Raw genomic sequence first — 26,710 nt, 5'->3', positions numbered from 1 at the left:
AGTGTGCGCAGTCAGGATATCTCAAAGTGCTTCATGCTTCCCTCTGCTGACATGCTTTATGGAGATGTTGAAATCATATTACAACAGAACATAAGCCTTGTACACATTCCCAAATGTCTAACTACCATACTATTTTGGTTGGTCAGCAAATTGGCCAGACCCAAACCACATATCTATTGGGTATCATCATGAGGAAAGTGTAAGAAATCAGACCATGCAGATGAGCGAAAGGCTATTATTAGACTAACCTAAACTAATCATCTCCATGATGAACTCATGCTGAATTTCATGAAAAAAGTGCCCTTTCCTAGTATTTACTACAAATACTATTCAGCACACTGACATACTTTCAAGTAAATTACTATTTCTGCATCAAAAATCAGTTTTTGTGTTAGACTTTTTGAAACAACACTATAAGGATTTCTTTGTTGTTGTTCTCTGTTCACAGTTTCCTGTTAGTTGTGGTATTTTGACCGTGTGAAACAGACAGTTGCTTTATACAACACAGTCGAGCCTAACCACATAGCTTCTCTGTGGTTATGTTATTTTGAACAATGAATGACCTAAGAAACTTTATGTGGTGAGGATTTAGAAACTCAAAATATAACTTACATCAAAAGCAAACAACACCGTCCCTTTATAGAGGGGGCAATTTTGCCTTTTTTATTGTTAGAAATAGAACAGAAAGTAACAGCTGAAAGTAAAATGTTTGTTCTCCCAAACATTTGCGTAATAAAAAAACAACAATAAGTCAGATAATCATCAAACCTTTAAGCAAATGGGCTACAGCATTTATCACTCCAACAAGCAACAGGAAGCTGAGACAATACTTCTTACAGATTCACCAAAACTGGACAACAGCAGGTTTAAAAAGCATCCCCTTATTTAGCTGCACATTAAGATTGAAGAGTCACAATTAGGAGTAAAAAGTAATGAAAACATTGATCTAAACTGAGTGTTATCTTCCAACCTTGCTGACCATGTCCATCCCTTGATGCACAGTTTTCAATCTTCTGGTGGGTAATTCATCTTGGAAGTACATCTGACAAATCTCGACCAAAATGTTTGCGATATGTTTCTGATGTCCTGTTAAATCTATGCTATAAACAATTAGTACAATTTCATAATGTTTCTGATGCACTCTGAGCGGAAAAAATCTACAAATTTCTCCAAAAATGTGACTTCTCGTGTACTCCAAAAGGTTTAAAATCGTGTTCATGAAACAGTAACAAACTTTTTTATTGTTATTATTGTTTGTGCTTCAGAGCAAATGAGGTCAATCTTACTGCTCAGTATCAGTATGAAGATAATCAGGTTGGAGATGTAGATGCCTTCGCAAGAGAGCCCTTCATCCTGCGCTTCCACTGTCCCTCCACAGGTGTGTGCTTTTCCACATTAATGAAACGTCAGATCACCACACACAAGTTAACATATAAATAATCAAAGATTTCATCAGACAATTTGCTAGGATATTATGACTGCACTTTTTGCCAGTCTTCCTATCCTACCTTTCAAGTCTTTATAATAGTTTCATTTAAACGCTTACTCTCACTACACTAAAAAATACAATATTATAGTTTTACTTACAGGTTAGGTTATAAAATATTGCAACATATTCTCAGCTAAAGTCTTCTAAATCATCAACAACACAAGGTCATGGTTTCACTGCAGTCAAACCACTATGGTTTACCTTTATAAGCCTGCAACATTTGCTTCATTCAAATCTGATGGTGATTCATGAAAAATGAAAAAATGAGAAATTCATAAAAGTCATACAGCAATGAATATATATGGTGCTGTGCTGTACCAGAGAGAGGAGTTTATCGTTACTAAATATTACCATATGTCAGTTTTTTTACAGTGAAATGACAGTGTTTCTACATAGTTTGGAAACATATGAAATTTGAAAAACTATTTTCCAAATGTGTATAAGTATGTATGAAGAGAATGAAAGCTACTTTTATGCACATACTTTGATTCCTATATTACTGCCTACAATTATCATCCATCCATCTGTCCATCCAACCTGGTATGTGTCGCAGTTTTTGCAAAGTAAACACTTTATGTATAACTGTTATAAATATATTTGCTATGAATGTATGCTCTAATGTTGTGTTTTATTTGAGGCTTAAAAGGACTGAGATCATGTGAACCAGGAGAAATTTTGACATGAAAAATGTGAAAACACTGAACTGAGGCCTCTAATTTATTTTAAACCTAAAGATTTATTTGAGCTCACATATATTTAGGTGCACTGTGGATCTGGGTCTGTTATTTGCTTTTACGTCCACTTGCAGTTGTAAAAGACCTGGTCCTGATTCCAGTCCACACCAAGCCAGAAGACTCAGTAAAGGAACTTGATGAGCTTTACGATGTGGTTGAAGCTGTCAGACAGAAGTGGAAAACTAATGTAAGTTGTTACATTTTATATAGATATTTATATAGATATGCAACTTGAAAATTGGAAGGCGATATTAGAGTTTTTATTAATAGCTTTGTTAAAATTCAGCCAGAAATTATTCATTTCAGCCATCTCTTCACTGTAACTCAGAGGAGAAATTCTTCAAATGCCAGGTGTCACTGTCTTGTTAAAAATGTGAGTGAGATGCTGGATAATGTGTTTGGTAAATCACTCATTGAGTAACACCATGATTTCTTTCATTTATTGTGGACCTTTTCTGAAATTACAAACAGTAAGAGGTTAGTGTGATCTTTTTGATTGTGTTTTAACACTAAAGTAATTGAGAAGGCTGCCAATGAAGAAAATCTTGGGGGAGCAGAATAAAAAGTAAAATTGCAGTTTTGCTTACAAACTCATCACTACTCTAAATACTTGTGTACAGTAAAGTGTGGTTTTGACTTTTATTTTTTTGTCCTTGGCAGAACATCATGATATTGGGGGACTTCAACGCAGACGGTCGATATCTTTCCAAGAAGAAAAAGAAATCAATCCGCATCTCTTCTGATCCCTTCTACTGGTTGATAGATGACGATGTTGACACCACGACTAGTAATTATAATGACAACACCTACGACAGGTGAGATACATGTTAGGTGTCAAGGACAACCATCTTTGTTTCTACAACATTATTAAAACAGCAGGTTGTCACTTTTAACATGAGGTTTAATAAGTCAGAACAAAATAAAGATGACTTTGTCTTGGAATTAGATAACGAGTTTACATCACAACAGCCGTTTGTCTGTGTACATTTTTAGCACACTTCGAATAAAAATAAATTCCTGATATTTAATTCCTTGAAATAAATTGAAATAATCATCTTGCTTGAGAAGGATGTTTCAATATCTTTATTTCCAAATTTGTCTAAGCTTGTTGAGGTTTGAAGGTAGGTTACAGTAGTTAATTACCTGCCATGAATTACTTTGATTTTCATACATTTTTCTATCTTGTAATTTTTGTTATAGATCCCCTTATTGTTATTTAGTATTGGACCCTGGTGACCTCTAGGATGGCACCCTGCCTCAATGTGTTAAACTTAGATCTTAAAAATAGTGTACTTTCTTTTTCACCTGACTGAATCTGCAGGGTTGAATTTTATTCCCTCTAACAAATCATGAACAGCAAAACATATCCACTCTTGCTTAAAGTACTATCTAATAATATTATATGTAAATGTAAATGTGTAAATGTACTTGCAGGTATGTCACAAACTGCACCAATAAAATGCATTGTGATGCTATCTTATTCAAATAGGATTGTGGTGTATGGGGAAGAAATGTTGGATGCCATTGTTCCTGACTCTGCAAAGTCTTTCAACTTTCAAGTGGAGTTTGGGCTGACAGATGAAGAAGTATGCTTTATTATTATTATCATTTTTATTCTTTAGCAATACTGCATCTTAGGGAAATGGTTAACACTTTCAGACATTTTAGAGTACAGAATAGGTGCTAAGATTTATAATTTCATGTTTTTACTCTCCAAGGCTGGAAACATCAGTGATCATTATCCTGTGGAAGTGGAGCTGGAGACTGTCCAAAAAGCAGCAAAACCAAAGAAGAAGGCTTTACCACGAACAAGAAAAACATCCCCTAAAGGAAAAGATCCAAAGAAAGGTATTGTTTATTTTGTTGACAACAGAGACTTATAGAATTTACTCTAATATAATTTGATCAGCTAATCTTATTTAATGTATCTGGATAACTCTGCTCAACTCAAATTTGACATTATTTGAATTTTCCTCCACCCCTGAGCTAAACTTTTTCCATTGCAGCCCTGGCTATATGGTTAGGGTTCCCCTGGTGAAAGGTGAACCTCCTGCCCAGTTTGTAGTCTTTTAGAATTATTATGATCCTTATTACTATTTTTATTTATTTATTTATTGCCCAGGATTATCCTCCATTTACCTCAATATCTTACTGTCATTCGGACTTGCTCCCCTTCTCCTGATGAATAAAAACATCCTCACAGAATGTTTGTCTGCCACCACTACTTTCCACCTTAGGCATATTGCTTTCAGGGTGTTAGTTTTCCGCCCCACATAATGTTCAGCAAGTCTGGTAAAAAAAATAAAACTAAAAAAAAGTTCAGTTTAACTTGCTGTATCTCTCACACTAGTTGTGGCAGAGGGATTTTTTTGGCATGCTTTCAACAACTGAACAATATTGTAATTTTTCCACAAATGCCAGGTTTATGGATTAGATTAACAAATTACAGAATAACAAACATGCATTACCCCACCTGAACAATGGACTTCTGCAGCTCCACAAGAGTAAGCAGGAGCCCTCAAGTTAATCTAATTGGTGCTTAAAATATACAGCATCAATTATATATTTTAATTGGTTAAAATATACTGATTTCTACACTGATCCTAGTGTAGAAATCAGGGCTCTTCACTGAAATCAAGTGTACTGGATTTTATTTAGGGGCATTGTTAATGAGTATATATGCACAATACACAAAACTCACATTTATATTTGTAAAAACTATGTTATCTTCCTTTTACTGTACAAGCATGCACTGAAAAGCACATTGATATTAAAATGTATGGTTTGTTGAGGATCCCAGGTAGTGCATATCACTTTTTGTCATTTTTATATTTGATTAACTGTAAAATTCAGTCTTTGTTCATTTCAACCAACAGGATCAGAAAATAGGACCAAGCCATCAGAATCCAAGACTTCAGGGGCAAAAAAGAAAAAAGGACCATCACTTGAATCCAAGACGCCAACAAAAAGGAGACGTTGAGCCACTTTAACCAATCATTACCAAACTCATTGTTTATTATAGGTCATCTTCTAGGCTATATTTTTGTGGAAAACTCAATGTCCAATAAAGAAAACAACGTAATTCTAGGACTCAGATGAAACTTGATCTTAAATAAAACAATTCATAAATTGAACTTATGTGTAAAATTTATTTTAATTTTTTTATATATATTGATTTGTTTTAAGGATAATGTAGAAAACAAAACACACTTTTATTTCATAAAATGATCTATATTTAGCAAGTTTTATGTGTGTGTTTTTTAAGATGTGAATCCCTAAACTGAGACTGGAGAACATAAGTTACTTTTTTAGACATGTTAGAGAATATATCCAGAACTCGTACATTCACACCATTTCACCGTACTTTTCAGTATATTGCGATATCAGTGGGATATACTAACGCCAGACAACTTCAAGCCCGAAAATATGGCTGCCTAAATTCTAATCCGTCCAGCAGATCCATTTAAATGATTACATATCTCCATAATTTTAAATACAAATAAATTTGTCTATTTTTACAGTGTTTACGCTGCAATAAATCTTATTTAGCTTTATACAGAATTTGAGGTGTTTGAATTATAACAGAATTTTACATAATGATATAAAATAAATCACATTTTGTTTTGGACAGAATTTGAAATGTTTGAATAATAATACTAGAATTTTAAAGACTTGTGAGCAAGTTACCTAGCAACAAGCCAGGTAGGTGCTTTAACTTTTTTTGAAGTGTGTTCACAATTTTGCGATGTCTGAAGCAATCAACGCAAAAGGAAGCGTTCAAGACTGGATCTCAAAGGATGCCGGGAAAAAACCGCCAAGGTGAGCTGTACAAGTCACTTAAAAAATAAAACGAAGAAGAATTTAGTCCACGTTTTCAATGGAGTACCGAACCAATCCAAAACCGACACGAGGCGCAATTTGTTCCGTACTAAATATCCGATAGACATCTGTCACACATAAACACTTAAGTCATCAATAATGAACATAATGAAACACTGGAAATATGGAATCCAGGCAAATTGTCGAGTGGGCTGCCTGATAACGGACAACCCCGATCAGAAGAAACGTTGCAGAAACGTTGCAGACACTAGGCCCTGTCTACAAAACAATTTCTGGTGTAAATTGTTTCGTTGTGTTTGTACTGTACATTTACATGAAAACACCGACGGTTTTCTCTGACAACGGCACAGAGTGAAAACGGGTTCCAGAGTGCAATGTTTCTGGAACGTATCGGTATCCGTTGTCTTGTAAACAGAGTAAATGGATCTGTTCTGTCAAGGAATTCCTAGCTCATGCATAGTATGACGCAAAACATAGTAGCTCCCTACAATCTACAGAAGAAGAAACTACTGACAATACAGGTGTTATTAAAATTCGTGTTTCCCCATCAGATACGGTTCCCTCAGCGTTTCTTCACCGCTCCTCACCGTCCAGGTGGCAAAATACACGTGTGCTTGTTCAGCGCTCAGCCCAAGGACTCGCTTGTTAAGCGCTCTTATCTAGAAAACTACGGACTCAGTGAAAGCTCAGACGAGTTTCAGCAAAGTTATCCCACTTTTCTCCCAAGCCTACCCTAATCAGACGAACATAGTGTGTGTTTCCCCCCGGTACCTGGGGGAACAGTATAGGAAAACGCGAATCGACGTGCTTTCAAGTACAATTTATTTTTTTTTAACACATGCGCACTTAGTTTCAAAGAACCTAGCACTAACTAGCGGCGTGGCGAGAGCATTACACGTTTTTGATGTGTACCGTTACTGTGTAAACAAAGATTGTAATTAGAATGTCTTCATGTAAATGTGTTAACAGAAACGAAACAAAAATAAAATTTTCGTTGGATCATTGTCCTGTAAACAGGGCCTGACTTACAACAACCAGGCTTTGGTAGAACCTTTTTCTGTATTTTATTTAGAAATGCAGACATTTTTGAGGAATGTAGTTTCCATTGATCATATATGTTTTTCTATTACTGTGGCTTGACCGTTGGATGATCTGACTTTCTTTCATCTCATAATACAGGCAGCAAATGTTACATTTATTTAACAATTTTTTAAAACCCTATGTGTGACCAGAGGTGGTTAGTAAGTAGTCATATTTACTTAAGTAACTTTTTGAAAGACAAATGAACAAAGAAACAAACAAAAAAAACTTTTAGGAGTAGTTTTCCTATGTCATAATTTTTACTTTTAATTGAGTAACATGAGTATGAAGTATTGCTCCTTTTACTTAATTAAAATTTCAGAATGCTTTATTCACTGTGAGTGACTTCGCTTTAAGCAGAAACCATCCAATCAATCAATCAATCAATCAATCAATCAATCAATCAATCAATCAATCAATCAATCAATCAATCAATCAATCACTTTATTTTGGTAAATTGTCCACATCAAACACAGGAAACAACAAAAGAAAGAAAAAAAAAGCAATAAACAAACCCACAGTTAACCAAAAAAGGAATAGGCCAAAGCAAAGCTTATTCTTGCCTACCCTATTTTTTACCTTACAACTTACAAGGATATCTTCCCAGTACATATATAATCTATATAACAGCTTTAGATTTGATCATTTTACTATTTTTTTAGCTATTTTAAAGTTCACAGAGAAAGGACATAACTTAAAATCATCATTCAATTCATTCCACCAATAATTGAAACACATCAAGACTTTATCTGGCTTTTCTCTTTTGCACATTATAAACAAACCTTGCAAATTATATTTATGCTCTCTTAGCTTAAATAATTCCTGAATACCAGAAGGAAGACTTTTCCTCAATGCTTTATACATTATTTCCAGTATTTTTATATAAACAATATCAGAACATGAATATTAGCGACCTGAACCATGGTGGTTATTGCCCCCAAAACGCTGTGGTGGGCGTCTCTTATTTTCATTTATGAAAGGTGGTAACCATACAGTTGAGCTCAAAATTTAGAATACAGAAGTAGGAATTTTTTTTATTTCTGTCATTTAAAATCAGAATTTTGTTTTTCTTTTTGTTGTTGTTTTTCTCCTCAAGTTTTATTGAAGATATTCTATGTTGTGATATCTTACTAAAGGTATGTACCCAAGCGCCTGGCAGCTATTCTGCTTGAGCAGAAGTTAAACAAACAGGCTTGGAAGACAATGGGACCAGCAAAACTTGAATTGCCTTCTCCATCGAACTACCTCAAGAAACACGCAAAGCACCCCAAAGTTCCTGAGAGTAAGTTTCTCAAACAACTGCATGAGGATTTGCTTTTGTACTGTCAATATAACCCACCTGATATATGCTTTTCTTTAGGGACAGGGACTGGAGGCATCCAGAAAACCAGTAATATCACTGCAGCAAGGCCACCCCTCCATGTACGGGCCAACAATCCACTGAGTCCAATCAAGAAGGCTGTCATACAGACAGCTGATGTGAAGCCTAAGCCCTCTCGTGTAGACTTTGCACAGACACACAAAGAGCTTCTTCAAAATGCTGGACTTAGCCCCAAATATGTGATGAAAAAGGTATTATTCTTCATCCTGTCACTTCACTCCATGGAAAGTGTGGCTAATGCTGACAAGTCCTGGGCCAAGAGTGCTATTTCTAACCTTTCTAACTTTTCAGTGACTGACCAGCAGCACCTGGATGTTATCTACTTTATGTATTGAAAATGGAATAATATTCAGAATCTCCCTAAGTCCAACGATGCTAAACCAAGCTTATATTCTTGTTAGCTGCTACATTTTCCATGTAGGAGCCCAGATGAACATTTGAACAAATTATGGGTGGATGTGAAGTTTCTTTTTCATTCCTGCAGGATTATGGTGAGATACCCATGTATTTGCAGCAGCGCCGTGAAGCTGAACAGCAGGTTAGGGATGACCAGGAGAGACTTGAAAAGGAGAAGCAGGCCACACGACAAGTGTCAGAGGACGAGCGAAAAGCTACCCTGGAGGTATGCTGCATTTGTTTTCTTTAGCAACAGACATCTAACATCTAAAACATCTGGTGAAGTAATTAAAATTGGACAGAAAAAATCAAAGGAATGTAAAGATAGAATAATGTCTTATGTCATGTTCCCACATTTGCATCTTCTTGTTAGGGCTTGAAGAAGAAATGGCACGAAGTGCATCATGAATATCAGGGCCTTCCTTTCATCCTATACACCCCTTCGCAGAAAGCCCGCAAGGTCCACATGGAGGAGCAACTGACTGAACTGGAGAAGCACATACGACTGCTTGAAAAGTTCAAAACGATCTACATTTCTGATGCAGATGCCGGTGGATGTTCTTAACCCCCGAGACTCCAGATACCATATTTAAAAAATAAAATGTTCTACATGTATTACAGCTTTTATCTGTGATCTTTAAAGCTTTTAAATAAATCTTATTTTGTAGTTTTATTGCAGTGAAAACATTCATATATTGATATTCATTTTTACAATAAACAAAAAAAATTGCAAAAGAAAATTGTAATATATTTTCATTATAGTATTTTAGTCAATTTAAATTTATTTCAGGGACCATTGTGGACTTTTTTGGTCATTAACAGAGGAGGTATTTTGTCCATGTTTATATTTTCTCTCCACAGAACCTCAGTCATCTTAGGACTCCCAGTTCTCTTTATGCAAACCAAATTTCCCCTGCAGTTCTGTCATCCAGCAGAGCTACGTCTTCCCTGATTCACAATTTTCAGATAACATGCAGACTTACAATCTTTTAGTTGTGGGTTACAGAAAAAATATTTGAAGCTCATAAAACCACGATTAGACCTTAAAAAGCAGTATTTTTGAGTTTATAGTCCAGTTTTAGCATCAACAGGATGAAAAACAACTCGTTATCTTCTTCTGAAAAGCAAAGAGAAGTTAAAAAAATTAATACTCTGATCATTTAAGAAAAAAATCAAAAGAAAGAAAATCTTTCAGTTTTTCTCCAGTGTTCAGCCAAAGCTGTGCTAATTTATCTAAAGCTCGTCAGTTCAGTAAGCTCTCCAGATAGTCTTCAGCTATACTGGCAGAAGGCTTAGTGGAGCGATGCTTCACAGTCAAACAGCTGCTCTCACTCATGTTACTGTGTACTGCTTCTATTAATGTGTACATTTACATAAAACTATGGAATGCTTGTTTAATCTGACCCTTTCATTCCAAAAATAATTATTGAAGATAATCAGTGTAAAATTATGTCTATTCATTTTGCATCAGGTTACTTTTGTTTTTTTAATTCACCAATGACAATATAGACATAAAAAAAGACATGCAGTACTAAAATCTACTTTTAAATCATAATTTTACAATTATTTAACCTTAAACAATTAGTTTCCTCATAACAGAGGCTTTTATTTTGATGTAATATCGTTCTCTGGCTCCATTATCGGATAGCCTGAAGCTGAAGACTGCTGTCCATCGAACAGGGAAAAGTCATTTGATCAGACAGAATAAATAAATAAATGAGGGTCACATATTTTCAATATTATCAGGTCAAACATGGTGTTTTCACACAAAAACATGAATTTATTAGAACTACTGGATTTTCCACAAAACTGTGAAGCTTTTGATCATAGTAGAAAAATAAAACAGCACCATCCACATCGAGACTGAAGCTTCATGGTACTCCTAGTTTCACCTAAATCTGTTTTCAGATCATTAGTTTGTTAATTATTATACCTCTCATACCAGAACCAGAACCAGCACAGCAGCCACCATATCTAGGATTGACCAATAAGAAGGCTTCTCTGATATGCTTTGCTGACCTACAAGGTAAAACAACTTGTTTATTTTGCGTACTCATTTTTGAGCATACTTCAAAAAGTCATGCGTTCCCACCATGTCACAACTATTTCTCAGTAGAACTGTGACATCAATGGGATAGGCTAATGTCAGACAACTGGCTCAAACTGGAAAAAATCTAACCATACATCAGGATTTATGAGAACATGTGTGTGCACATGAATTTGCACAAATTTAACCTTGCTTTTGTAAAAAATACTGTCTATATATATTTACAAGACTCTATTTGTGATTACATTTAAAATGTCTGAGAGCAAAGTAGAATCAAAGTCAAATTCCTTGGTTTTGTACATGAACTTGGCAAATAAAGCTGATCCTTAATGATATACTTGCTTACGTGCTGTTTCCAGGAACAGAACTAAGCAAGAGGATGTAACATCTTGTTTCTATGTTCCCCAGCTCTGGAATAGCTCCTTAAAAACCTGAAATTTCCAGAAGCTGTTGGCAGCAGGTTTGGATCAAGTTTCTCTCATGAGCAGTTACTTTTCCGGATACCTTTCAATTAATGCAATAATATTCTGGAGGAGTTGTTTTTTTGGAGGCTGCCTGACTCAAAAATAGAGTAACAGATCCCAAACTATTTTGTGTTTGGGATGGTAGTGTGGGGCTATTCCCCACCACTGCCATGACAAGTATGAAGGAAAATTGTCAAAATGGTTTTACTTAACTTATATATAAGGCTTATATTTTTCTTCACCAGCAGGCCTAGTTTGAAAACAATATTCTTGTCCACAATTAGATAATGTGAGGGCCAGATTCTGGACTTCCCTTCACCCCAGGACCAGTACAGCAGACCCACTCGCCCCCAGCCCTCTTTTGGTGGTCAAATGGGGGTAAAAATATTTTTGCAAAGATAAGAAGCTTTAGTGTTTATGCTAAAACCGCTGCCAAATGCCGATGCATTTGGTAATGCTTGTGAAATACACTGATGTATTTGGTAAGCAACACTATAACTCTGTTTTGTTTAAGAAGTATTACAAAAATGTGTTTTCTCAAACGCCGTTACAAATACATTTCAACATGCTTTAAATCCCTGTAAGTCATATCTCCTAGCTTGTTCTTAACATATGCAACAGGTGTGCTTTGATTACACTGTGAGAAAAAACACAGGTGCATGACTGAACTAGGTCAAAAACAAAAAAATAAAATTTTCTTCACAGCCTCAGGTATAAAAGACAAGCAGAAGCACCCATTATTTAAAAAACCCTTCACACTACAAAAAGATGTTCATATTTCTGTTTTTCACAAGTCTTGCAGCTATTGGTAAGTCAATGACTGCAGACAATAAACTTCACAGGGACTTTTTCTCTGATCTGTGTTTCATTTCCTTTGCTTTTTTATAACCTTACTGTAATTAAAAATATGACTATATAACAGGATTGTTCATGTTTTTGGTTCTAACAAGTTCTGGCCGAGCAGGAGCCTGAGCTCAGTTACCTGAAGAACAATCATGGGAGGTTCAATACTGAGACTGCTACACCTAACTCATGGCCATGGCAGGTAATGTATGGTAAATACTTACAGTTTGTTGGTGCATGCATTGCAATAGAGTAAAAAAAGCAATATACGCAAATAAAACATCAATTAATCTTAGGAGTTCTTTAAAAATCAGAAACATAATTCACATCTATTTTCTCTCCTTAGTGCAAACTTATAGCTGTGTTATTCATTGCCATAAGATATGCCTGAATATTGTCAGTTTTAGAGCATATAATTCTTTTTCACACTCAAATTATGGATACCTATCACTAAATCCAGTAGTTTAAATCAAATAAAAAAAGCTGATTACTCACTAACAGTATTATGTGTTTAACCTCAAAGTATGCTGCTTATAGATATAGCTCTTGATCATGTCTTAATTAGTTTTGCCTTGGTGTCACTCATTCTTTTTGTGTTTCTCTATATGCATATAACACACAAGCTTTCCATTTTTGTTTTTCTTACACTGTGAATTTTTTGGGGATCAACTTTGCCAAATAAAAAGCATTTCTTCTCGTAGCTGAATTCGTTCTCTTGGATTAATAAGTAAAAATGTTACATTAGATGGGCAGATACATTTCATAAAATAAGTAAAAATACTTGATTAATATTTTCCTGTAGTTCAAAAATATCTTTCCAAGTTTAGTTAGCAGAGTCTTAATCATGGGTTTATTTTTCCATAAAATTACCAAATGATGGAAATTAAGACTAACCGACAGAACAACAAAAGTCTTCTTCACACTCAAAAAATGAATGTGAATTTTCTCGGTAGCTTTAGCAAGAATTCGATTTACATGACGTATCCAGCTCAATGCAAAACGACCAGGGGTATAGGACCAATAGGACCGGGTCAAAGGGAGCCTGGCTGGGCCAGGCCGGACCCTGCAGTGGAAAAAGGGCTTTGCTGTGGAGTTACAATAATCCACAGCCTGGCATGAAACTATTATACCACCTCCCATCTATCTTCACCTTCTGCCCTGATGTGGGACTGGGGCAATATTGAATAATGTGAAAGTGTAAAATGTTTCAAAGAGATTTTCATCACACATCAGTATTTTTATCTTCTCTGCTGCATGGCTTTTATTTAACCCATGGCTATTAAACTTGTCTTTGTGACAAGATGATCCAATTCTCTTGAGTAGATGTTTTTGCTGAGTTAGCAGTACATATCTCAATATACGAGTTTATGAATGTTTAGCCTTTTTACTTTCAAAAGCAGCAAAACATTTCATGAAATAGAAATGATCATTAATCATTAGACTTATTCTTAAACATATGCTGTGCAGGTAAAATAAATTTTTACGCAAAATTGTAGAGGGAATCTTTCGGTATTTCCTAGTACGGTTCCTAGTACGGTAAGTAAAACTGCTACACCCAGTACAAACTATTCTTTGAATCAATGTAGTCTGTCCTTCCTGCTCTGATGATAACTGTGGGATCTGCACAGGTGGATGTATGGTGGCATTGGACACGTAATCCACAGCACTATCAGTATTAGCTGACCTAAGGGTATAAAAGAGCACTGGACAGAGGTTGCCAGGACAGAAAGTTTAAGGAGACTGCAGATATGCTCAAGTTTCTTTTGTTGACCTCTCTTGCAGCCCTGGGTAAGTACCACCTATTTTATTTTGAAGCCCCATATGGATTTAAAGGTAATATTGTTATTTCCTTTGGATATCTGTTTTGTTCAGTTCTGGCTGAACCTCAGCCCAGGTACCTGGAGGATGATATTGGTGAGGGAAGAGTTGTGGGAGGAGAGGTGGCCAGACCTAACTCCTGGCCGTGGCAGGTATACTTCAAACCCTTTCAGACCTTATAATTCATGTGTTGGAAACTTAACTAAACAATCATTACCATAAAGACAAGACAAAAAGGCCTAAAAGTAGCTTTAAATTAATTTTAAATTACAAGAAAACATGTAAATATCATGGAGCTTGCTTGCTGATATTAAACATGTGAAATCTTCAGATTTTAAACTGATCACATCTGCTCTACAAGTCAAGTACACCAACTGATAAATGTAATGAAAGTATATTTCCCTTAAATCTTTCCCAAAAACAAGTCCAAGAAATATTACTGTCACTTTATCTCAATCAAACTTGGACATTTTCCTTTGCATCTCCTCATCCTCATCAAGCGTTAGATTTTATTTTTAGGAAGTTTTTTTTAAGACATTGGAGAAAAGGTTTGGGGTTTACTTGTTTGTGTTTGCAAAACTGTCTCTTGGCATTTTTTCAGATCTCCCTTCAGTACCAATCTGGAGGCTACTTCTACCACACCTGTGGAGGAACTCTCGTTAGGAGAGGATGGGTCATGACTGCTGCTCACTGTGTGGACAGGTGGGAGTTTTCCACATCATGGAAAAGCTGAAGAGAACAAAAACAAGAGAAGCAGCAATTTTCATAGACCTGAATATACTTTTGATATTGCCCCACTTACTAGAGATTCAACTTCAAATAACTATTGATCATTTTATTGTTTTATTTGTTTTAATTAGCTTGGATAAATATAGCTGAACGAAACATGTTGTCTCTTCTGCATGGGCAAAAGATCCATGACTTGGCGTGTCGTTGTTGGAGATCATGACATCAACAAAAACGAGGGGACGGAGCAGTACTTGAGCGTGAGCCGGGTCTACGTCCACCCTAACTGGAACTCCAACAATGTGGCTGGAGGGTTAGTAAGAATGTAGTTTCACCAGTTTTTAATGTGTTCAGGTCAAAAAAGACAGACCTATACATCAAATGCAGCATAGTGTTAAGTAATCTTGCACTTAAGTTTTAAAAACATGAAGAATTTGTGTCATTTGATGCTTACTTGTTATTTATAATATTTCCCATGTGAAAAAAAATATTCTATGCTGTTTTCTTCTTTAGTTGTTACTATAACTCCTAGGGAAGTGCATCAATTAAGTAATTACCAGCATAACCGTTGAGAAAAAAAAAAGGTTTTGTTGCTTAACTTTTGTTAAAAGATACGTGATACTTATTTCTTGAACAAAATGGTTTTAATGGATTTTAGAACAAAATAAAATTTTGGTAAGGTGGTTTTATTGTTTAAAAGAACAAAGAAATATGTTTCTTCATAGAGTTAAATTTTATGCACAACTCACCTCTCAAGGATCTTAAAGAAATTGGCATTTGCTTCCTGCTTCTTGTAGTTACGACATTGCTCTGCTGCGTCTGTCCACTGACGCTGTCCTCAACAACTATGTCCAGCTGGGTGCTCTTCCTCCCTCCGGTCAGGTTCTGGCCCACAACCACCCCTGCTACATCTCTGGATGGGGACGCACTCAGAGTGAGTCTAGCATAATTTCACACTAAAATGATTAACATGGTGGACGTTCAGACAGGCTCTGATATGTTTGGCTGTTTTTCTCAGCTGGTGGTAGCCTGTCTGCTCAGCTGAAGCAAGCCTACCTGCCTGTTGTTAGTCACAGCACCTGCTCCAGCAGCAGCTGGTGGGGCAGCACTGTGAAGAATACCATGGTCTGTGCTGGAGGTGGCAGCGACTCTGGTTGTCAGGTGAGCCACTTGTTGAACTCCCTCTTTTCAACAAAGAGTGGACAATCATAAGGTTCATAATGATGTGCAGAGCTACATAAAAGTATTGACACAGACAACTGGTGATACATAAATAATTATTAACTGACTTTTTTGTCATCTTACACCCGCAAACTTTAGTGTATGATATTGGGATGCTATGTCACAGGTCAACACAAAATAGTGCATGATTGTGAGGTGGAAAATAAATAATGGATGGTTTTGCACACTCTCTCCATTTTTAATAACTTGAACAGAGCTCTGAGAGTATGCTGTATTTTTTAACGACCATTCCATGTTTTAAACTTCTCCTTATTACTTATTCCTTTAATTTTGTTGTTATAATAAAACAAAACAAAAAAGTTCAAGGGGCATGAATACTTTTCCAAGGTTGCAGGAATAATAATGAAAAAATCTAAATAAAGTCAGTTTTTTAAAAATATAATTTTACTTATGCAGGGTGACTCTGGTGGCCCCCTGAATTGCAGTGTCAACGGCCAGTGGGTGGTCCACGGAGTGACCAGCTTTGTGTCTTCCCTTGGCTGCAACACCTACCAGAAACCCACCGTCTTTACCCGTGCTTCTGCTTACATCAGCTGGATGAACGGCGTTAGTATTTGATAACTCAAGAATTGCATAGATTGTAATGGTTTGTGTTTGAACATCGCAACTGATCATTTATATTTGCTTTTGCAGATCATGGGTTAAGAAGAGAAGCAATATCTGTGGAAAAAAGAGGACATTCTGGATTCTTTTCTCACGTCACCAAATTAAAAATCATGAAAATGGCATCTAAATTGCTTTGTCATGTTTGGTCAAAGTTTTATGATGAAAAATAAATTAATAATCTGATTTATGACTGAAAGAAAAAAAAATCAGATATATCTAATGAATTAAAGATTTAAACATTTAAGAGTAATCATTTTATTTTAAAGGCAATCTGTGAAAGGATTAGCAGTGAACCAAAATCTCTGCAAAACCTTGATGTTAAGTAATTTCAGACCACTTTGTATATAATAATACAAGTGACAAGCACAAAAAAGCTAAAAATAAAAAAAAAATAAAAAAAGAGAGAGACGTGACAAATTAGCAAATTAATATACTGATAAAATGCATCTCATCTACAAACATTTGTTACAGTATTGGATACAGTTACACGACATGCAGCAAATACTGACTGTAAGGTTATCTCGTTTCCCAGAGATGACACAGTTCCAGACCCCAACTATTTTTATGACTTAAGTGTACTTTAAATTTCTGCTTGCCAGCCCTAGTTTTTTCCCCAACAGTTATTCAGGCTTCTCTAAAATCCTCTCACATTTTACTGATAAAATGATAGAAAATAAACAAATACATTAATAAGTCCTGTTTTTTGGATGTTGTATTGTCTGTTCAGCAGGCTGGCTATGCACTTTCTTTTAACCTTTCAGGAACTGATGTTTACAAGAGGTCCCTCTCGATGCAAATAAAGTCCTGATCAAAATCTTTTTAAGTTTAGTCTCATGCTGCCACAGAGCCACCTGGTAACTGAAAACTGAACCACTAGTGGTGTATAGGCAAACTGCTATACACCACTATGAGGATTGATAAGGAACTGTTATCAATAATAACACTATTGCAGCAGTATTACGGTAATTTTACATTTTCCTTAAATATTTTACTTGACACATTTTGGCAAAGTAAAATATAATAGCTTACACCCTTGATATGTTTGCTAAAGTATGGATAGTTCAATTACATTTATTTAGTCAGGATTTTTTGATTTGGTGCTTAGTTCAAGTTTAACAATGAGCTTCCACAAGTTCACATAGGTTTCACAAATGTGCTGGCACGCTACCATTCTGCTTTAAAGCTATTACACCATGCCCTCGATTGTATCCAGTTTCCGGGGATGTTCAGCCTCACCATGTTGCATTTCCGGCTGTTTCCAGTCTTGCTGGTATTCTCTTAGCATCTTCACAACTTCTTCATGTCCAAACTGCATGGCGTCATCAACTGGAAGGTTCCCCCACCTGCAGTGAAATTTAACAAATTATCTCGGAGAATGTTGCCAATTCAGACACAGATGGCATGTTTAAATGCTTGATAGCCTTCATAAGGAGGCAAAAGAAGAAGTAATTATTCAAACCTGTCTTGAACAAATGGATCAACTTTGCAGGTATCAATGAGGAACTTTACAACATCTACGTGACCTGAGAACAAAAAGGTAGAAATAATTACACTTTCAGATTACAGCCAATCAAGTCATTTTTAAAAAGTTCAGAATGGGCCTTTTTTTATTTGAGAAAAAAAATAATTTTGCATAAGTTTTCTATTGTATTTAAAAGTATGATGAGACTACATATGGAAACTGACGTACAGTGACTCAGGGAAAAAGAAAACACAAAGAAGCAGGTACAGTGAACCCAGAACGTATTCACAATAATTCAGGTTTTTATTTTTTTAAACATATTTTTTCCTTTATTTCTAGTATTTTTTATGATCATAGTTTACAGAAAACTTCAAATTCAATATCTTGGAAAATTTCATAAGATAAATTGCAAAAAGGTATTTTAAACAGAAATGTTAGACTTCTGAAAAAATGTCTGTGGAATGAGTACTTGGTTTGACACTGGCAAAGACAGATAGGTTGAGGGATACCAGACAGCTGAACATTTCACTTCCAAAAATAACTAATGAGATGAGAGGTGATGGAGAAGCTCACCCTCTGCTGCAGCAATGTGTAGCGCTGTTCTGGAGTCGTAGTCTTTCAGATCCATGTCCACAGTTGAAAGGGCAAATCTGAAACATAAGTCATTTTGACTGTTCACTCGTTATTTTTGACTACCAATAAATATTAAGAATAATTTAAGAGTATATAAACATGAGAATAAATGTCTGATCTACAACGTTATTGGGTTATTATGAATATCAGAAGGAAAATTGTTCTGGATCACTCCAATACAAAAAGTGTATTTGATGTTTTCTGAAAGATTTCAAAGATCACAGTTTGGTTTGTGTTCATAAAGTTATAAAGGCAAACATATTTTATTCTTTTTAAAGAATATTAGCACTTACTGCAGGGGGAGAGGTTATTTTTTTACTTTGTTATTGTACTGACCTGTAATGATTACCATGCACATCAAAGCACAAAATAATATGATGAGGTTAATCAAGAGGTCTTCAAAATAAGTTCAACTATAAGCTTTGTGTACCTTCTCAGTGCTGACACATCCCCACTGAAGGCAGCAAACATTAAGTTGAAAACAGACTTGTTCTGAAAATACATAAAAGTCGCATAAACATAAAGTGATGTATCTAAACATAGAAATTACACACAGAGCAAAAGCAGCCTACCCTTTCATCTCCATCCTGCTGGCGGGGGTCTTTCTTCTTTACAAAGTGCCTCAGGTTGTCGTAATTGTGAAAATTGAACTGTGAAACCAGCTCCTACAGATACAGAACAGAACAAGATTTTTTTATAGTCTTCAGGTCTAAAAGCTTGAGATTCCCCTATATTATTCATCTTAGCCTTTGTGACAATTTTTTATGATAAACAATAAAGAAAGTCTTGAGTTATGGTCCCATTTATGTCTTATCAATTCAACCTTTAACCAAAGTGTGTCTTCAAAGTGATAGCATATCTTAAAATTGCTCAAAGTTAACCCTGTACTCTGCAATCATTCTAAGCTCAGGCAGAAATGAGGAAGATCATAGTTGGACCTTCATGTTCTTGATAATGACATAAGACTTTTGCACAAGAAGGGTTGTGTGGATTTAGCACATGTAAATTCAGCAACAGAAAATGTAAATTTTTTTGCCACAAACCAACCTAATACTTAATTTGCCAAACAACCACATTCTAACCCATCCAATCTAGAACAACATGATAACAATCACATTGTTCAGCGCATACACAAGCATGGTTGACACTGCTACAACATTCCTCCTGGCAGTGTATTTCTGCAGCTAGCAGCAAGACCACAGGGAGGAAGCAGAGGAGTTTATATGTTTATATATATTAAACAAACATTGTTGTACTTGCCTGACAGAAGTGTATTCCCCGAACACTGTTCCCAACTCTGTCCAAAGGTGGGGACCAACACATCACTCCCATTACATTAGGGATCACCAGGAGTATAGCACCAGACACTCCGGATTTTACCGGTAAGCCCACCTGGAAGAGGAGATCATGAATGGTTCAGCTGAACACCCATACATACTTTTAGCTATTCTGTGTTAAGTCATACTAACATGAAAAGCCATCTGGCCAGAGAAGTCGTACATGCCACAGGAGTGCATGAGGCTCAACGTGTTTCTCACCGCCTCTGCACTCAAGACTCGCTCGCCTGTGGTTGGACAGATCCCTCCATTAGCCAGAGTAGCAGCCATGACACTTCCTGATTCACAGGACACCTCAATGGAACAAAGCTGGAGGGAAAAGAGTCATTTAAGTCACAAATGATTCAACCTAAATAATTTCTATTTCAGTTCAACTCAATCTTAGAGGAAGACTCACCACCTTTTTGATGAAGACAAAAAGTCTTACCTGGAAGTAAAAATCGAGGGCATCAATCATATCAGCTCCTGGAGGAAAACACTGGTGAATAAAACATAAAAATCAGAGCTTGACATTGTAATTCTGCATAGCTTGTACAAATTGAAAGAAAAATATCACCAAACCAAATGCAGAAGAAAATACACTTAATATGTTTTAGCAGACCTTCTTCTCTTTCATGTAGTAACCAATGGCAAAATTTCTGTCACCAGTTTCCTTTTCTGACTGAAACCTGAGAAAGACAAACTGCCGGGGTCAATAATGGCTTATCAATAATGCATTTAAGAACTGAAAACATAATGTATGTAACAGAATAACTATTGGACTATGCACACAAAGAGTCAAAACGTTTAGGTATGATGAACTCACGTGGCATTGCTAAATCCAACATATTCTTGGCCGGCCATCTTTTTCACAAACTCCATAACCTGGGAAACAAAAAAGTTATAATTTCTTCACATTAATACAACTATGAAAAACTAAATATTTGTGCCATAATTTTAAACTGATGGTTTCATAAGAAAGGGAAATTCAAGGCACATTACTCACATAGTCAAACTTTTCTGCCTTATTTGAGAGAGGCTGGAAATGAAGAAAAACTTTGATTGTAACAGTCAGTTTATTTAAAACCTGCTACACATTATACATCATGAGCAGCTTTATGAATATATTACTAATGGCATAATGTACTGCCCTGCTAAAAGTTGGTGCAATAAAAGACACATAAGCAGCAATAGCTCAACTTTGGGTAATAGTTCAAACAGATATGGAGTTAGGAAAACTGCTCCATTTTAGATTTTCTGTTTTATATATGTAAAATTAATCTTCAAGACATCAACAAGAATCATCTATATTCAGAGAGTATATTTAGAAAATTATTTTAAAAATCTCATTGACACTGCAGCTGACTCAACTACCTGCAGGGTATAATCATTGCTTTTTGCTATTATTCAAATGTGTCCAGAGCAAATGTAATGATTCCAAGATATTAATTTCAAATACGGTACTTATTTGGAAAATGCCACTGGTTAAGTAACCATTGCTATTTTTGTGTCTCTAAAGCAGCAATAACACCAACTTCCCATGCTTCTGTAAATGATTTTTACTAGAAACAATTTTGTTTGTTGTTTGCACATGACCTAAATGTGACTAGTAAAGTCAACCTGTTCACCTTGATAAGAGAGCTTATCAAAATGGCTCCAGCATTCACCATGGGGTTGTGAGGCTTATCTAGATGAGAGTAAAATGAGATAAACACAAAGTTAAATAAGAGTTCTGAACAACAACTGGAAAAATATAGATTAATTAATGCTTAAATTTAAACCATGTACATGTACAGCATTACCATAAACTGACAGAGTGATGAAGGTTTTAGTTGTGAAACAAGGTGGTGATGACCTCTTATGCATACCTTCCTCATCAAGAGAAAGAACATTGAACTTGAGTCCGCTGGGCTCCATGCCGACATAGTTGTGAACCTTCTCTGTTCCAGATTCATGGACAGCGATGGCATACTGCAAGGGCTTCACACATGACTGCAGACAGAAGGGCTGCTTTGTGTCACCAACAGAGTGCCTGAAGAAAGAAAATGGAAAACACTCTCAAATATAGTTATTATAAATAAAAATATTTACCATAACTAACTGAGGGCATTTTTGAAGCTTTTTCTGGAGTTTTTGATTGCATTAAACCTATGAATGCTTGTGTGCTGATGGTACTTTGGTATGCAATGTCTGGGTCATCATCTTTACAAATATTTCCATTGCCTTTGATAATATGTTTTCTCAACACCTCAATTCTGGCCATATAAATGTTCAACATGTACCTTACGCTCAGTGATATTTAGTAATAGGTCTAGTATAAGTACTAAATGGTCAGGAAAAGTAATTGTAAGTCCTACCTCTGCCCATCAACTGTACATAAAGAAACACCCCATAATTCTGGACTGAACTTGGCCAGTTGAGGGATGTAGTCAGCAACCTGAAGCCACAGTTTAAAACAGAAAAGCAGAACATGAAAGATGTAGCAGCTTTTAATGTAAAAATCTCAGTTGACAAATTTTAAGAAAGTGAAGATAAACATGCTAAATAACGGTTTAGCATGGTTATTTAGCATGTTAAATGGTAAATAATGGTATCTTCCCATGCACTCACGGGAAGTTTTGAATTTGAGATTTCAAACATCAACACTGAAGTCAGATTTTGATTAAATAAAAAGTCAAGCAACATAAAATTACCTTCCCATCACTTTGTTCTTGTACTGTCTTGTAGATTTCATTGATTTTCTCTGCAAACACATCAAACTCAGGGATGACAAATTTTTTTCGGAAGGCCTGGATCAGCAGAACGATGTTGCCACCGACACATCTGAAAATGAAACATAACAAAGACAATAATGGCTAAAATTAAAATTAACTTCAATATTATATTTTCTAAATATGTCAAGGCATAACATACAAAACATATAACAAGCACTGAACATTATGACAATCTCTTGTTTAGTTAATTTAATATATTTTACAGAACAAACTAAAACGAACAATTTCAGCCTCGGGCAGGGTGGCAAACAAATGCACTTCAGTGAAGTAGGACAAAGAATGAGCGGTGCAAATAACATATTAGATCACATGGAATACATTTATTTATGGTACATTTCTCATAAAATTTTGGGGTACTTAAAAATACAACAAGAGAAGTTAGCAGAAAGGTAATTATGCAGCATTACACAGACCACAAACTTTGTATTAAAATGGAATATTGGATTATTGTTTGAAGGTCAGACTAATAATAGCTTGGTCTCATGGTTTCAGAAGCCTAGTGATGAATGGAAACAAAACACCATGAGGCTCTTAGTGCTGTGATAAAGATACAATTGTGAAGAGCTGTCGAGGATCCTGCATCTATTTTGATGCTTTGAAAGATCATAGGAATTTAAACTGAGGCCCGGCAAAAAACTGGGTGTAGACCTTGTATTTAAAAGTTGGCCAGAGGTCCCAACTCTCATCAGAGCAAATGGAGGTATGACATGAAGTCTGGTGTTGATTAATGTCTTAAAAATACAACAGTACTTGAATTGTGCTGATGAAGCCTGCTGAACAAATTTCAAAGACAATGTTAAGAAATCCACCTGTTATGTTTTTTCTGAGATACACCAATAATGTTCATGGGTCAATTTGACCCCGGGAGTGTTTAACCCTGCAATAGTGTCAGAAACCAAAAAATTCCTCCAAAACATTTTTGTATCTGATTATTAACTCCACTACTACCCATTTCAATCAATATTTGTGAAGTGATGTTTTATTTCTCAGAAATTAAGGATGAGCAACACACTCATTTACTCATTTGGACATAAAAAATGGAATTTAAATTTTTTATGTCCACTGAAAAAAACCTAGACACAAAAAAACAATAATTTCCTTGAAATTGATCTTTGGTCATTTTTTTATATTACGTTTTGATTTGTTTCTCAATGGGTGATCTTTATAATTGAACTTGAGACACACATACAGTACTGTTCAGGGTCAAATTGATCTGCTGATTAAAATCAAGATAAATGAGTCATGCAGAGAGAATTTATGTTTCCCTCCACTTCTACTGAATGTCCACTCAGTGTGGGTGAAGTTTGTCCGTGAGAACAGAAAAGATTCCCGTCAAAAGTTGTATGAACGCCTGCTTTCTCGCAGTTTCCTAGTGAAGTAAAGAGAATAGTGAGAAAGTGGGCTTGTGTGTGTCCACAAGTACATGTTTGTGTGTGGTGGGGTGTGTTTGTTGGTGTGTTGGTGAAATATGGTTCATAGATGCAAGGAAACATGTAGAATTGGAAAATTTTTTAAATCTTTTTTTGCACTTCAACTTGACTGCTGGGTCAAATTGACCCAAACAGTATCTATGGAAAAAGAACATGAGGGGAGGGGTTACAAATGTGTAAAATGAATACATTTTTAATTTATATGTAAAGTGCACCTATTAAGACAAATAGAAAAAGTTTCATGCAAAAAAAAACATACTTCCAACTATTTAAAAAAAAAAAAAACAACAACTTTAAAACAGGTCAATTTGACCTGCAACATAACAGGAGGGTTAAGAAAACTTCTCAATATAATTACAACTGGACTACTGTAGCTTAAGTGGTAGAGCAGTTTGACTGTCTGATCACTGACTTTTCCTGTCCTTGTGAATTAGATTACATTTTGTATGCTGCATTGGTGCACTCTACTTAGCATGATCTGGGAATGTATCTAATTCTGCTTTCAGGTTTGAGATGAAAATTCTGTAGAATATTAAATGCTAATACTATTTTACCTGTGGAAAAGGTCTTTGTCCATCATCACCTCACCAACAGAGTCCGTCATAGCCCTTCGAAGCTTCTCCATGCACTCTCTGAGCCGAGGGTCTGAGGGCTGAAGGCCAGTTTTTTTCAGGGCCTGCAAACATAAAATCGGATTCAACCTCATCATCTCTCCAGATGCAATGTAAAACCCATATAATAGTATTTGTGTAATAAATTTTACCTGTTTCTAAAAGGCATATGGAATCAATGAATGCTTAATATGCAAAAAAAGAAGCTATATTTACAGCATTAAAGTATGAAATGGGCACTTGGTCTCTCCCTTTGGTGATGGTGTAGAAAAGCATGTTTTCCACTCCAGAACTGGGAGATGTGGAATGCATGTTCCTGAAATGAAATGTAAAGACTATAAGACAAAATATTCATATTGTCATATTTTCATTACTCAAAAGAAAAGAACCTTCACTGTCCTTTATAATCATATTATTACAATAAAATTTGGAAATATTATTAGCTGTTTTGTGCTTTGTAATAAATAAAGTGACAAAGATGTAATTTATATATAACATAACCAGTATTAAATATAGTTATGGTTTTTCCTTTTTTGGACTAAAATGAATAACATAAGATCTTGAGAGCCTCGTTTATCCTAATATTCCCAAATTGAAGTAATATAATAATTTATATTTTTACTTTCAGCTGAGACGTACTATATAATTTTAAGATTCTTCTTTATTCAGCAATTGATACATTTCATTTGGTATAATAAATGAACCATAGCCTTCGACTCACTGTCAGGTTATTTACCAACTGATAAAAAGTTAATATATAACCAACAAGTAGCAAACAGGGGTACTTACATTTTATTGAAATAATCCGCGTGGGTGTAAGTTCGTCGCTGAAATGTAGTTGTTGAATTTCTGACCAAACAACATGCTGGATGTATGGAGAGAAAATTCCTCATCGTATTTGTATTTTCGGAAATAACTTGTAGAAGTTCGGACAGTCGCAGTGCTTTGAGGCAGTGCATGGTTAAACGACAGCAACAAACGTGGAGTTCTTAAGAGCAGCCTAAAACTCCAGTTGATAAGTCAAAGTCAGCCTGTCCAGCGGGGGTCACTGATTTCCCGATTTCAGGAACGCAAACGCTGTGCTGCTTTCAGGTTGTGTCGGGATTTTTGCAAGTCTGGCATTTGATAGTTAATTTTTCAGGATGTAGGTTACAAACAAATCATCTGGTGTTTATCACACAGCTAGTTATATTTGTTTGAGCTTGTAGCTGAACAGAAATATAAACCTGTAAATAAAAATGATCGAACAAGTTGAGTAATTATCTAAATTTATTTACTTTTCATTTAGAAACGTTTAATTTTTTTTATTTCTTTCTTTATGATGTTCCTAAAAAAAGGTCAAACATCACGAGTAGTCATAAATGGGATTTTAGTGGAGCTCAATAAAAAATAATTCCTAATTGAATTTGGCTTTGTTGTTCTTTCATTAATGGGTGTCTGTGAACAAAGTATTTAGTAGTATTAATGTAGCATTTAGAGATTTAATGCAATTTTCATTTAGCTGTTTTGTTTGCCAAATACACTTGTTGATGTGGCTTGATCAAACGAGATCTTAAAATTAAGAAATTGCTTTGTGTCATAATTGTGTACAAGTTGAGACCAATGTTGGGAACCGGGGTTTTGGTTTCTTTGTGGGATTTTTCTGTTGGCCTATGGCAAGCCACTAGATGTTGACCAGAGGCTGCACACTTTGGAGGGCGTGCCCGCTGACTCCGTCGGTGCATCTGTGATTTAGCACTCAATCATCCCGGAGTATATGAGGTGCAGGTTGCCAGCACTTCAATCCCATAGTGTTTGCCAGTTATGATACTCTGCGCC

The 26,710-nt window shown here is 35.6% G+C and overlaps 4 protein-coding genes across 6 annotated transcripts; 3 read left to right on the top strand and 1 right to left on the bottom strand.

Annotated features, from left to right (window-relative positions):
• Positions 1-1,224: 1,224 nt before the first annotated feature.
• On the top strand, positions 1,225-5,357 carry LOC122834560 (deoxyribonuclease gamma-like; the record flags this gene model as incomplete). The annotated part of the gene is made up of 6 exons (XM_044123093.1): positions 1,225-1,378; positions 2,298-2,410; positions 2,884-3,038; positions 3,713-3,809; positions 3,942-4,071; positions 5,100-5,357. Coding segments are annotated over 6 exons (753 nt in total), but the record flags the coding sequence as incomplete, so codon positions are not given.
• Positions 5,358-5,894: 537 nt separating this feature from the next.
• Positions 5,895-9,535, top strand: LOC122834559 (enkurin-like). The gene is made up of 5 exons (XM_044123092.1): positions 5,895-6,042; positions 8,280-8,425; positions 8,504-8,715; positions 9,009-9,146; positions 9,294-9,535. The coding sequence occupies exons 1-5, from the start codon at positions 5,969-5,971 to the stop codon at positions 9,483-9,485; spliced, it is 762 nt and encodes a 253-aa protein (XP_043979027.1). The 5' UTR covers positions 5,895-5,968; the 3' UTR covers positions 9,486-9,535.
• Positions 9,536-13,910: 4,375 nt separating this feature from the next.
• On the top strand, positions 13,911-16,788 carry LOC122834557 (elastase-1-like). Its single transcript, XM_044123090.1, has 8 exons — positions 13,911-14,062; positions 14,147-14,244; positions 14,694-14,794; positions 15,006-15,131; positions 15,616-15,752; positions 15,837-15,979; positions 16,457-16,606; positions 16,694-16,788. Exons 1-8 carry the CDS (start codon positions 14,023-14,025, stop codon positions 16,703-16,705), a joined length of 807 nt encoding a protein of 268 aa, XP_043979025.1. The 5' UTR covers positions 13,911-14,022; the 3' UTR covers positions 16,706-16,788.
• A 117-nt stretch (positions 16,789-16,905) lies between these two features.
• gls2b (glutaminase 2b (liver, mitochondrial)) lies at positions 16,906-25,924 on the bottom strand. Of its 3 annotated transcripts, XM_044123086.1 has the most exons (18): positions 25,682-25,923; positions 25,109-25,208; positions 24,836-24,957; positions 22,771-22,900; positions 22,435-22,514; positions 21,946-22,109; positions 21,706-21,764; positions 21,084-21,116; positions 20,904-20,962; positions 20,700-20,766; positions 20,526-20,576; positions 20,231-20,407; positions 20,022-20,153; positions 19,334-19,426; positions 19,192-19,253; positions 18,702-18,778; positions 18,126-18,189; positions 16,906-18,009 (listed from the first exon to the last, which is right to left on the bottom strand). In XM_044123086.1, exons 1-18 carry the CDS (start codon positions 25,849-25,851, stop codon positions 17,853-17,855), a joined length of 1,797 nt encoding a protein of 598 aa, XP_043979021.1. In that variant the 5' UTR covers positions 25,852-25,923; the 3' UTR covers positions 16,906-17,852. The 3 variants fall into 3 exon arrangements, with proteins under 3 accessions (XP_043979021.1, XP_043979023.1, XP_043979024.1); XM_044123088.1 differs by lacking the exon at positions 20,526-20,576 and having other exon boundaries at positions 25,682-25,924; XM_044123089.1 differs by lacking the exon at positions 25,682-25,923 and having other exon boundaries at positions 25,045-25,177.
• Between the last annotated feature and the right edge of the window lie 786 nt (positions 25,925-26,710).

The sequence above is a fragment of the Gambusia affinis genome, linkage group LG07 (genome assembly GCF_019740435.1).
Source record: "Gambusia affinis linkage group LG07, SWU_Gaff_1.0, whole genome shotgun sequence".
NCBI classification, from domain to species: Eukaryota; Metazoa; Chordata; class Actinopteri; order Cyprinodontiformes; family Poeciliidae; genus Gambusia; species Gambusia affinis.
This window is presented reverse-complemented; position numbering and strand designations above follow the sequence as displayed.

Coding starts and splice junctions, on each gene's coding strand:
- LOC122834557 (XM_044123090.1), top strand. CDS start 14,023: ATGCTCAAGTTTCTTTTGTTGACCTCTCTTGCAGCCCTGG. Junction 14,063..14,146: donor GACCTCTCTTGCAGCCCTGG/GTAAGTACCACC, acceptor TGTTTTGTTCAG/TTCTGGCTGAACCTCAGCCC. Junction 14,795..15,005: donor GCTGCTCACTGTGTGGACAG/GTGGGAGTTTTC, acceptor CATGGGCAAAAG/ATCCATGACTTGGCGTGTCG.
- gls2b (XM_044123086.1), bottom strand. CDS start 25,851: ATGCACTGCCTCAAAGCACTGCGACTGTCCGAACTTCTACAAGTTATT. Junction 24,958..25,108: donor CCATTTCATACTTTAATGCT/GTAAATATAGCT, acceptor TTATGTTTGCAG/GCCCTGAAAAAAACTGGCCT. Junction 20,767..20,903: donor GTTGGATTTAGCAATGCCAC/GTGAGTTCATCA, acceptor TGTCTTTCTCAG/GTTTCAGTCAGAAAAGGAAA.
- LOC122834559 (XM_044123092.1), top strand. CDS start 5,969: ATGTCTGAAGCAATCAACGCAAAAGGAAGCGTTCAAGACTGGATCTCA. Junction 8,716..9,008: donor CCAAATATGTGATGAAAAAG/GTATTATTCTTC, acceptor TCATTCCTGCAG/GATTATGGTGAGATACCCAT. Junction 9,147..9,293: donor AGCGAAAAGCTACCCTGGAG/GTATGCTGCATT, acceptor TCTTCTTGTTAG/GGCTTGAAGAAGAAATGGCA.